This window comes from Beta vulgaris, chromosome 5 (assembly GCF_026745355.1).
Source record: "Beta vulgaris subsp. vulgaris cultivar EL10 chromosome 5, EL10.2, whole genome shotgun sequence".
Classification (NCBI taxonomy): domain Eukaryota; kingdom Viridiplantae; phylum Streptophyta; class Magnoliopsida; order Caryophyllales; family Amaranthaceae; genus Beta; species Beta vulgaris.
Window position 1 is genome coordinate 62,983,506 of NC_079206.1, and position 12,229 is coordinate 62,995,734.

General features: G+C 36.9%; 2 protein-coding genes across 2 annotated transcripts; one reads left to right on the forward strand and one right to left on the reverse strand.

Annotated features, from left to right (window-relative positions):
- The first annotated feature begins 1,337 nt into the window (after positions 1-1,337).
- On the forward strand, positions 1,338-8,442 carry LOC104894356 (pachytene checkpoint protein 2 homolog). Its single transcript, XM_010680574.4, has 14 exons — positions 1,338-1,741; positions 1,844-1,907; positions 2,872-2,978; positions 3,080-3,147; positions 3,245-3,348; positions 3,424-3,528; positions 5,451-5,540; positions 5,642-5,717; positions 5,984-6,053; positions 6,154-6,224; positions 6,322-6,412; positions 7,165-7,292; positions 7,415-7,540; positions 7,825-8,442. Exons 1-14 carry the CDS (start codon positions 1,423-1,425, stop codon positions 7,963-7,965), a joined length of 1,560 nt encoding a protein of 519 aa, XP_010678876.2. The 5' UTR covers positions 1,338-1,422; the 3' UTR covers positions 7,966-8,442.
- A 1,394-nt stretch (positions 8,443-9,836) lies between these two features.
- Positions 9,837-11,941, reverse strand: LOC104894357 (pentatricopeptide repeat-containing protein At3g48250, chloroplastic). Its single transcript, XM_057395273.1, has one exon. It carries the CDS (start codon positions 11,800-11,802, stop codon positions 9,940-9,942), a length of 1,863 nt encoding a protein of 620 aa, XP_057251256.1. The 5' UTR covers positions 11,803-11,941; the 3' UTR covers positions 9,837-9,939.
- Between the last annotated feature and the right edge of the window lie 288 nt (positions 11,942-12,229).

Below are 12,229 nucleotides of genomic sequence, written 5' to 3' on the forward strand. Positions count from 1 at the left end.
GGACTACTCACTCATAAATGAAATAACTAAAACAAAATCAATAATTAACCTAAAATTCATGATTGAAAAATAATGAAAATAATAATAAAGCAAGAGAAAGACAATAGCAAATATTAATAAAGAAGAAAAACAATGGAAGAATACCTCTAGAACTTGAATTAATGGAAGAGAAGCAAAAACTAGGGTTTCCAGGAAAGAGATGAAGAATAAACGTAATACTCGAGTTTTCTAGGAATAAAAGCATGAGAGAGAAATAAAACAAATCTCCCCCCTTTTATATTTTCCTCTAATCTCATCTTTTATGAGTCAAAGAAAAAGAAAATAAGAAAGTAAACTAATAAAAGAAGTTTGATGATTGGGCGATAGTAGCGACGACGACCACAAACTTGCGTCCAGCTTCTTAGGTGCGTCGTGGCTCGTCATTGGGCGTTGGCTAACCAGCGAGCCAAGCAGCACTCTCGACAATGCATGGGCGGCAGCCCATTGGGCGCTGGCCAGCCAGCGGGCTAGGCAGCGAGCTTCGATAATGCTTAGGCGTGGGTAGCCCATTGGGCGCTGGAATTGCGGCAGCTTCCTGGGTCAACTTTCGAAGGCTATTTCTTGTGTTCTAGGAATCTTCTGTACGCGTATGACCTATCGTTGCGAAGATCTTTAAGTCTAGTTTCCAATGCAACTTGAATCACTTCAATTCGATTTGTAGAATTCGAGTTATGATCAAAAGAGTGAACATGTGTCGGTTTTCATCACTTCGAAAATAATGCATTTCTTCGTTTTCAACTCAAATTTACTCTCCAAAGATATGCCGCGATCTGTATGGAAGCTACTTCACATTATATGATTATTAAGGAACAAGAGAATAGTCCACGCACATAAATTCATCGATCAAAAGCCACCATTCATCAACTCCCTTTAGAAGAATCATTCAATTCATCCAAAATCACTTCGGAAGCGTCCAAATAGCTATGAAACTATCTGAAGCATTAAGAAAACCACAAACGAAGCGTAATCGAGCACATAATAGATAATCCATGCTAATGGCCACTAAAAATGCAGCTATATGAATCAATATGCTTTAAAGATGCAACCTAAATATACCTAAAAACTCTATATAAAAATGATTTATCAAAAATTTATAAATTTTTAATTATAAAAGGTAAACACAATTAAGAAAGTTTTCTCTCAAAGTCAAAACTATGCCTTAATTGATCTATCCACTCCCCTATAGACCTTAAGGCCATAACTGTTGTGTAAACATACTCCCTCAATCCCTCTACAGAAGTAAACAATATAAACTAGAAGTATTTTATTTCCCCAACGGATTCCCGCTCAAATTCAAAATCATTATGAGGTAAAGTAGCATTCTAGGGCTTCCTCCAAATTTCCAAAATCATCAAAAAATCGATTTCTCTCTCTTCCCTTCTCATGCGATTTTACTCGTTTCTCTCTCTCCGATACTCTGCATCATCTCGGAGACTTCAATTCCGCCGTATTCACCAAAGAAAGCCAATTTTCTGCAGAAAGCCAACTTTCGTGAAGAAAATGAGCACTCCAATGGAGATTTCAGTCTCTAAAGCTGAACGTACTGAAACTAAAATCGAAATTGAGACCAACAAAAACGCAAACGGCGTCGTTTTGGAGTCAGAAAGTTCGTCTCCGATGATACAGGAAAAACCTTCTCCCCTCAATGTTCCCGTCACAGCTGCTTCTCCGGTTATCGCCGACGAGAAGTTCCTCATCTCAGGTTTTTCACTCTTCCTACATTAATTTCTGCTAAGTTAATGTTTCAATTAGCTCCAATTTATTATTGAAATTATCGTTTTTTTATCAAATGTCTTGATTCCAGTTGAAGTATGCTTGAAACCTTCCAGTACAGCTCAATTAGATGATGTCCGAACACGCGTCGAAAGGTTTGATTCTTTCTCTGTCTCTCTCTTTTTTTTTTTTCTTATTCTAGGTAATTGGTTAAGAGCTCAGTAGTTCAAAGAATTTTTTTAGGGGTTTTCAATTTGCGGAATGATTGTGCTCATTTTAAGTGTTCATTCTGAATGTTTATTCTAGCTGTTCTTAGCTAGTGATGCTGTTTGTGGTGTTCTAGATGCAATGTGCTTTGATGGTGATTGTCAAAATACCGCGCAATGTGTCCGATTGGTACATGCTTGTACCTATGGCCAACAGGCCAAGACGCCAAGTGATATTGCATTAGGAATTTTGGTTGTACATAGGTCCAGGTAGGGATGTGATATGAATATAAGAGAAGGGCAGTTCTGAGGATTTGTAGTCTGTAGATATAAAAATTTTGTCCTCATGCTATAGATGTGTCATTGGTTGAGTAGCAAACACACGATACACCATGTTGAAAGGTTTCAAGAACTTTATGTGCTACTGCTACCTGGTCGACTATAACTTGAAGTTAAGAAAGAATGTTTTCTTGGGTTGTAATTTATACATGTATTGCCTGAGCTGAAATTTGAAGAATCTAATTTGTTGATTCCCACAAACGAATGAGGGGGAGGCTAGGTTTAGCAAGACACAAAAAAATCCAAGGAAAGATCAGACTAATGACGTATACTTGAATTCTCGAGGAGATTTCGATTAAGTGGGGGAAGGAAAGCAATTAGCTACTAGAGTTAGCATCCTCCAAATCTATGACTTGGTACCCCAATGTAGGGCTCTTTGCCAGTTTGCCTCTTTCTCAAGACAACACCTTGAGGAGATTTTGCTTTTTGTTGTCTAGGAGTACGAAGCAGATCTTAGTTCTTTACGCTATAGTATAAGACATGTTTGTGGTACCTTTAACTGTGTTAAGATTTCATAGTCTGTCTGGTTATGGTTTCTAAGCTTGTTTCTGATATAATTTCTGCTCGCTGACAGAATGCTAGAGAAAAGGAGTTTGAGTTACATAAATGGTCCTGTTCCTGTACCTGATGATGACCAATTTCTAGTAGAAAATGTGCAAAGGATTTGTATTTGTGACACAGGCATGCCCCTTTTTTTTTTTTTGTATTTATTATATGTTCTTAGTGCTGCCACAGGTTGGTGATTAGTTCTAATACACTTGGGTATTTTATGTATCTTTTAGATGAATGGGTGAAGAATGGTGAAGTTATATTATTCTGGCAGGTCAAACCACTTGTACATGTGTATCAGGTAGTTCACATCCCTGTCATCTTGTTTGTGTGCTTCCAATTGTTTCTTTACGTTGATGATTCTGTTTGGTTATGAGATCTTGTGGCTGTTTTGCTAGCTTAGTGAGGAAGGTCCTTGTGAGGAGTTAGGAGGAGATGGTCAACACTCCAGCTTTAATGAATGGGCTCTGCCAGCTAAAGAGTTTGATGGAATGTGGGAAAGGTGTGCATTTATTTTCTTTCTTGGTTGAATTTATTGACTATCTGACTTATGACACTATGACTGTTGCATATGCAGCTTGATCTTCGAATCTGGACTCAAGGAAAGATTGTTGCGATATGCAGCGAGTGCGTTGCTTTTTAGTGAAATGGGTGTCAATCCTTTTCTTGTGTCCTGGAATCGGTAATGGAGCACACATCCAATCACTATATTCTCCATATTTTTAATTTTGTCTTCATTCTGCTAGTTCTCTTGTTTTGCACTACTTCCAGATTCTTTCTTATCATCATATTGAAGATCTCTGTAACCCCTAGAGTTCAGCTACACACTAATATTATATGCTCCTCCTGAACAAGGTCTTTATGTCCTTTTGTTTTGTTAGTGGTAATCAATCTCTCCCCCCAAACCTGAAAGCAGCAGTTCAAGAGAGTGCCTGGTCATACTCCCCTCTTGGTCTACTTCGGTTACAACTTGATCTACGGTGCGATCAGGACAAATTCCCTTAGATTGAGAATGTGAAAGAGAATGTCCCGTAACTTTACTTTCCCTGGATCTCCAAATCGTATTTCGGATGCTTGAAGGCCCTGCTGACCCAAAGTGATTTAGAAAGATTATTCTTTATCGATGGTGATCGGTCATGGTATCTATACTTCCATAACATTGCTTCTTTTTTGGCCAAACCCGGATTTTGTTTTGCTTTTCTGGGCTAGGGAAGTCAGAAGAGGAGAAATCAGCCTGAGTTCAATTAGTCCCAGCCTTATCAGTACAAGTAGCCGGAGGAGTGTACCGAGGGAGGAAAGGACATGGCTCCTAGTTAAATTCTTTCGAAGCCAGAGCAACACGCTTGAGGGAACAACATCCCAAGCCCAACTTTCCACTTGATGGTTGATACTTCATCCGTCTCCAAAAGAAGTTGTCACATCATTATTCGAAGAATTTGAACTATCTCTTTCTAAAAGAGAAGATGATAGGAACTGTTATTGAGATGCCTCTGATAAGAACTGAGAACAACAACTTGCATCTTTACCTTTTATTACCGGTCATTGTTTTTATTAGCTAGGAGCCTCATAGTTCATTGATCGTCTTTCTATTTTATATCTAGCATGTTTGGTATTTGGAACATTAGCAGTTATATGGTAATGACAGAGTGCACTACTGCAAACTTGCTTTATTAGAAGCTTGCCATTGCCCATAAGTGAGCTAATTTGCAAGTACTAGTAATACGGAGTTTACTGTTCATTGCTAGACACTTAGGCTTGTAGCTTATGATCAGTAAGGTAAGTTGGAAACTACACAGGTCCGCTGATTAGCATATGAGCTAGATGTTGATTAGGTGCCACATATCATAGCTTGGCATTTCAGAAATCAGAATAAGCTAGCTTGTTACCTTCTATTTTACAGATTGAATTTGCAGTAGAGCATTTAGTTTATTTTGAATAGACAAGTAGATCTGGACTGTAGCAGTTTCAATGTAAATCTGTTGAAGTTACTTCTGCATGCCAAAGATGTTAGCAAATTAATATTAGCTCTTTGTTTTTTCAAATAATGAAACTTGCACTGTTAAAAACGTGGTTTAACACATATTTACTCTAAAAGACCCACTACGAGAAAAGACGAGACATAAGAAGACCCAATACACTAGAACTTGGGTCACCTTGTTTTTATTAATCTTAAGCTGTTAAACAATTCTTTAGAGGAAAGGCACTTTCTTATGCTTCAGATGTTACTGATTCTGTTGAAATACTTGACGTCCACTTTCAGTTGTATTAATGTTAAATGCCCTAACTTAATATTATCAAATTACATTCACCTCACATCTTGTTTAAACAGGATACATCTTTCTGTTAAATGCTTTGTAAATAACTGTGTGGATCTTGAATATTACTAATACAGTAATCTTGTAAATATCATAATTCATGACTACGTTTGATCTCCAGTGTTTTGGATGCCAAAATTTAATGTGTGAAGCTGAAGCAATAATGTACTCATCAGCTACATCTCTTTCTAGATAAACACTGATATAGTTAGATGGAACTAGAGCTCCAGGTGACGCCCTTCTTTGTTCTGATTTCCTCCTCTTTCCTTTTGAACTTTTTGTATGGCAGAATCATTCTTCTGCATGGACCTCCAGGAACGGGAAAAACATCACTATGTAAAGCTTTGGCTCAGAAACTATCAATACGGTTCAGCTCCAGGTTTGGATGTGATGCTAATTTCTTATGTACTACTTTCAGAATTTAATTGTTTCAAGATGCAATACAGTTTGTTGAACTAATTCTTCTCCTTAAAATATCAGATATCCACAATCCCAGTTGATTGAAGTCAATGCTCATTCTTTGTTCAGCAAATGGTTTTCAGAAAGTGGCAAATTGGTAAGTGCATTTCAGCTAGAATGATCTTAGTCCTGTTACAAATTTCCTTTCAACTGTTAGAGCATTTGATCTAAATGTCTGAAGGTGGTGTCTCATAGCTTAGAACTTCAAGCTGTTTGAATTACTTTCATCCTATCATATTGACTAAGTTATTAGCTAGCTTTAGTAATTGCTACATATCTACTTGGCTTTTAATTTTGTCTAGATAGACTGATATCTCTTGGCTTAGTTCGTCATCCACTGACTGAGATGTCTGCTTATGTTAGGTTGCTAAACTTTTCCAAAATATTCAAGAAATGGTTGAGGATGCAAACAATCTGGTGTTTGTCTTGATTGGTAAGCTGTGTTTTCTCACAAAGGAAAACAAGACAGGAGAACTGAATTTTGTTTTTACTCTTATTTTTGCCTATCAGCTCTTTACGTGCATATCTTGCAGATGAAGTTGAAAGCCTTGCAGCTGCTAGAAAAGCTGCCCTGTCTGGTTCTGAACCCTCTGATTCCATTAGGGTATCTTGCATCTGCTACTCGATGAAAATTATCTTATCTGCGGAATTTGGAATGTTTCTAAGCGTCTAATTAACTGCCCATAAATATGACATCTCAGGTTGTGAATGCTCTACTTACCCAGTTGGACAAATTGAAAAGCTCACCAAATGTGATAATCATGACAACATCCAATATTACTGCAGCTATAGGTATTGTTTGTAGTTTCAGACTGTAGCTTCTTTCTTTATGGGGATCGGTTCTAGATCACATATTTTAAATTTCAAAATCATGAAGTTGCATGTGACAAGCCTTCTGATCAAACTTACTAAAGAAGGAATTGCTGAGCATCCCTATCTGGCCAATGCCCTCAAGAGAGTCAAGTATCTCGTTGGGTTCCCTTTGCTAGTAGTTGTAAAAGCTCGAGAAAAAACCTTGAAATGACTGAAAGTGCTTCAATGGATATGAATAGAAAAATACACCTTTTAACACTTACAACCTGTTTGGCACAAGGTCACTAATTTCAGGTTATTGTAGTAAATTTGTTTGTATTTCTATGTTGAATGTTATGTCAATGCTCATTCGCTTTCAAGAATGTATTTTCTCTGGACTGATTTCTATTACCACTTAATACCACCTCTCAGGTAATGAGTTGTAATTAAAATCAACGAAGAAAAACTTTTACTTCACAGAGGAGATACATTACCACGGACATTCACATAAGACTCATCACTTAAAAAGTTACAAAGTCATTAAAAAGACCTCACTACATGACACTAAGGGCCATTGCGTAGGATCTGTCAATTTTGGAAGCCAAGGAGCAAAGTCTTTAACTTGATGATTTTGTTGGTTGAAGGCTCGTCATCTTTGCTTGTTTTGTATACTAGTGTACAGGGTGAAATATACCCTTGCCTTAATTCAAGTTTTACAAACATGTAGTTCAACATGCTTTCTGGCTTTGCAGACATTGCTTTTGTCGATAGGGCAGATATTAAAGCTTATGTAGGTCCTCCAACCTTGCAAGCACGTTATGAGATACTGCGATCTTGTTTGGAAGAGCTTTTAAGAACTAAAATACTGAATAATTTCCAGGTGCTTGTCTTCTCTCATGTACTTTCTTCTAGACTCCCATTGCCTTCCGTCTTCTATGCTAAGCGGAAAGCTTCGACGAACTAGATATATATATCTTGCTTCTGACTAATTTGGAAATGTAGGATAAACCACTTGATATTGTGACTTTTCCTAGTCTCAAGGAAAAGTTGCAGCTATGTGAAATACAAGAGGCTCAGGATTCATTGACATTGGCTAGGCGATTGCTTGAAGTGGCGGAAGCATGTGAGGTTAGAGTACTTTCATTTTTATGAAGATTGCGTATTATTGCTAGAGGGGCTTCTGGTTCTGCAACTATGACAGTTGTATATCACAGTGTCATTTTTTGTAATTCTGGGAGAAGTGACTAGCATTTTGTGAAGTTCATAGGAAATATATCCTAAACTTTCCCCAAAATTTCTCAGAATTCCCATTGTGAATTTGTAACTTGCACTATCTGCATACAACAGTTTCAAATTTCGAGTTTCTCTGTTTTGTATGGTGTTGCTATTAATGTAATTATGTTGCCATACAGGGTCTGAGTGGACGATCATTAAGAAAGCTTCCATTTTTGACGCACGCAGTTGTAGCTCATACCTTCGACTGCGATCCTGTCAAGTTCTTGTGCACAATGATTGATACAGCTAAAAGAGAGCGTTCTGAGCTACCTGACTGAATATTCACGTATCATTTGTATCAACATCTTTTGTTGTATCAAGTTGAAAAAGGGAGGGTTTGATGGTGTAGGGTTCTTATATTCATCAAATTCATTGTAGTTTACTAGTTTCTCACCTTATCTTAATCTTGCTCCCTGAAAATGTGGAGATCATATGTATCTTTAATGGCATTGTACAGAATTGGATCATATGCAAATTGGGAAGTGTTGAGAAAACTGGTGCATAGTGGTCCTTTGTTAACTTAATTCTATAATATTGTTACTTAGCCACATAAGGGATCCTATTTCGATAAAATAGATGTATAAATGTATAATGAAATTAGCAAGAGAATCAAATATGGAAGATCATATCCAAGTATCCAACCCCTCAACCAAGATAGTGGTGGTCATTGGGTGGATTAGTCAAATGAGAACCAAACACAGGACTATCCCATTAAAAGTAGCAAAAGGGCTAGGTCATAGATTTCTTAGATTTTTCATTTTTGTAAAAAAAAAAAAAAAAAAAAGTTGGCTTGGGTAATGTTAGAATTATTTACTTTTGACTTACGTGAATTTGAAGTGTTAAATCAAACACTTGAAAGAAGTGGGAAAAAAGAGTTATAGACATTATATTGTGTTTAAGAAATTATCTTTCAGTTCCATTTAAATTTTCTGCATAGCAAATTATAATAAGAATTATATTCATTAATATGACTCTCGGCTTCAAGAGTGTACATATATATAAATATATAATCACTTACAAAGAATATGATACAATATTGTTTTCGGAATTTAGGTGAATGTGTAAGAATATAACCGATATAATTAAATGGTGTAGTGGTGTTAACTACATAGGTTATAAAAATTTAAAGGTTTTTTTTCTTTAATATAAGAGTACAGAAATGTAGGACATGCTATTATTAACATTCATTTCATGATTATTAATATACATATTTGTATTTAATTGTTCCTAAAATAAAAATATTATCTTGTCTTTAAATAAATTTCTTCCCACAAAAATGAACATAAGATTGTAGAAGAAACACATTTTTTATCGTCTGATATGTCTCATTTGATTATATAAAGGGAGGGAGTACATCGTACATCGTACATCGTACATGTGCCACATAACATGTGTTTTAACTTAGGTATTCGATATTAATAAATAGATTTGGCTTTATAAAGGTCCATTTCGAGTCATATTGGGTCGTGTTGATATACTATAAGCTTGAACCACTAGGTAGATCAGGTAGGTCCAGCTTGGACCTAGGTGACATGAACCTCGGGTTGGACCATTGGGGTTTGGTTGACTTAGCCACCTTTTAAGTTTTAACCACGAGGGTGGCATTTTGATTCTAAACTCCCTCAATGCAACCTCAGGGTTGGACTTGGGTGTTTAGTTTTGATTATGGGAACAAATTAACCGCCTAATTTCAAGTCAAATCTTGGTGGTTGGGAATTGGGATCTCTCATATCACCAAATTTACATGGAAAAACCAAAGATGAAGTTTATTTTGTTGAACATAATTTATTGATTTAACTTAGGAAAAACCAAAATGAAAAATCCCACTTTGTACTGGATTTCTCAAAATAATCCCAATTTATGAGAGGACCTTCTCAAAATAATACAAAATATCAATGTTCTTTCTTGCACTTAATCCATTTCAGGTCTATAATAAAAAATTAATAGCTCATGATGTTCATATTGATCTATCGAATCATTAGCAGAAAGAATCAAATGATTCTGTTGAGACAGTCGAGTAATTAAACACATCGCTTTATAATTAGTGAAGCGTATCTCTTCTCACCTGAATTTTCCAAAGAGTACAACAGAACATCCACAAAGAAATAATAAATTTACCAATGTAATTAAAGCAGGAAAGAGATCTCCAAATTTGAATTCCAAGGTGAAATTTCATTGATAATTGAAAAAATGAGGGCATTCGTTCATTCTAAACAAAGAACAATTGTCTACATTGGCATGGCATATGTCATTTAGGAGTTTTGCTCTGAGCCAAACATCTTTTTAATTTTCTTCTGATTGCGAACACGATGAGGGCTACCATAAAGCAAATCCTTAGCCTCGGAATGTCTACCTTCTTCAAAGAAAGATGTAATAACATGTACATAAGCTTCAGTAGAGATCACATCCTTCGTCGACAACCCTCTTAAGAACTCCTTGGCATTCGCCACAGTTCCAGATCTGGATATATATTTAACAAATGGTTCAGGATAAGGTGGATAATCATGCTCCTTCATCATTCTCTGAAGCTTAGATGCTTCTTCAAGTTTGCCATCCTGCAATAGCTTCTCAATCATAAGTTTGTATGTAGCCTGCCAAGGTTTTACACCATCCTTGTCAACTATCTCAACAAGTAATTTATAGGCACCAAGCAATTTATTCTGAGAGAGGAAACCATTTATCAAGACCTCCAATACATCAGCATCAGGTGTAAGTCCTTTATCCCGCATACAGGCAAAGCGTAACAAGGCTAGATCCACTTGACCAGCTACACAATACCCTTGAATCAAAATGGTCCAAGTCATTATATCAGGAACACATCCCTCGGCTTCCATTTGGTCTAACACCAGATAGGCATCTTCACACCTTCCTATTTTACAGAGGCCAAACACTTCTTGGCTGTAAGTAATGTTGTCAGGCTTGTAGCCAGCATTCCTCATGTCCTCCACAATCTTCTTCGCTTCATCAAATCTCCCAACTTTACACAAAGACCTATGGATACAGTCATATATAGCTTTAGCATGGGTGCTTCCCACTTCCAGATACTTGTTCGCAACCTGAGTAACCAAACTGATATCTGGTGAACAATCATGGGCAAGTTTCTTCAAAAGCCAGGTACAATCTTGCTCCGAGGGCTTGTATGGACTATCCAACATAAATTCAAACAGCTTAACAGCATCTTCATTCCTAAGAAACCTTGAAATCTTTGTATATGAATCAATCTCATACCCTTCACTTCTCATTCGCGTCACCAGGTCCCAGAACTCGCCTATCATTCCACGTCGAGCTAAAACCCAAGCCATCCCACTATATGTCACACTATTATGCTCATATTTCCGGACACTCCTAACCCATTCAAAAAATTTCAAAGCTCTCGACGGTTCATCCCTCAACTTCCGAATAACACTATACAAAACCTCCTGCGCTAACGGAACTTTAAGCTTCTTCAGCTCGCTCTCAACTTTCTCATCCCAGTCAGATCCCATGATCACCTTAACTACATCCTTAACAACACCAATTTCAGTATTTTCGCTCATTGACCCACATATTTTGATCCATTCTGCTGCCTCCTCGTCCAATTTTTGACGTTTTAGAATTAAATTAATAACACCACACATCTGTATATCAATGCGAAATCCTTTTCCTTTCATTTCTGAAGAAACAGCCCATAACTCCTTAATAAAATCTTTATTACTCGCCAAAGACTTAATCAAAACACTATAAGGCATATAACTTAGCTCAAACTTTTTGTCATCACGTACCCATTTGAAAAAATCCAGAGATTTTTGTGGGTTTCCATTCAATTTCTTCAAAACATAAACTACAGACTCATGGGTCAATTTAGGGTTCATTTTTTCCAATTCATTCTCAATTTCTTCAGACCAATCATCATTTGACAAAATTAGCTCAATAAAAGACTCTGATTTCGAGGAAAAGTATACATTTTGATGGGAATTGAGAGAAATACAGTAAGAATGTGGTATTCTAGGAGATTGAGTGAAGTAAGAAAAATGAGTCACCTGATTCAACCGGAGCAACTGGAAACCTGGTTGCCGAGTTGAGGAGAGCGAGTTGGCAAGTCTCACAGAAAACCGGAGTAACTTTGCTCTGCTCATCGTTGGAGAAAAACGAGGGTTTTTGAAGGGTTTTTGAGTTTGTTTGTGTTTCTCCGAATAATCCCTGGATTTTTCTTACTGTGAAAATGTGTGTTTTGCATATGAAAACTGAAAAGTGCATAATTTCGGACTCTTGGACTTTGAAGTCTGTAGCTAACCTTTGGTTGATAGTCTTCGGCTCTTGATACTCCTTCTTGAAAGAAAGAGTCCAATTTTAGAGCCCATGAGTTGAGTCTAGTAGTCTAGTAGCCAGTCGCGGGTACGAACGTGTGATCCACCTATCCTTCTAGCTTTTTATTCAATAATTACTCCGTTGTAATAGATCTGGATGATGTCCAGAGTTCACTCATGGTACACCTGGGTGTACCATTAGCATGGTACACCTGGGTGTACCATTAGCATGGTACACCCAGGAGTATTTTTGTAA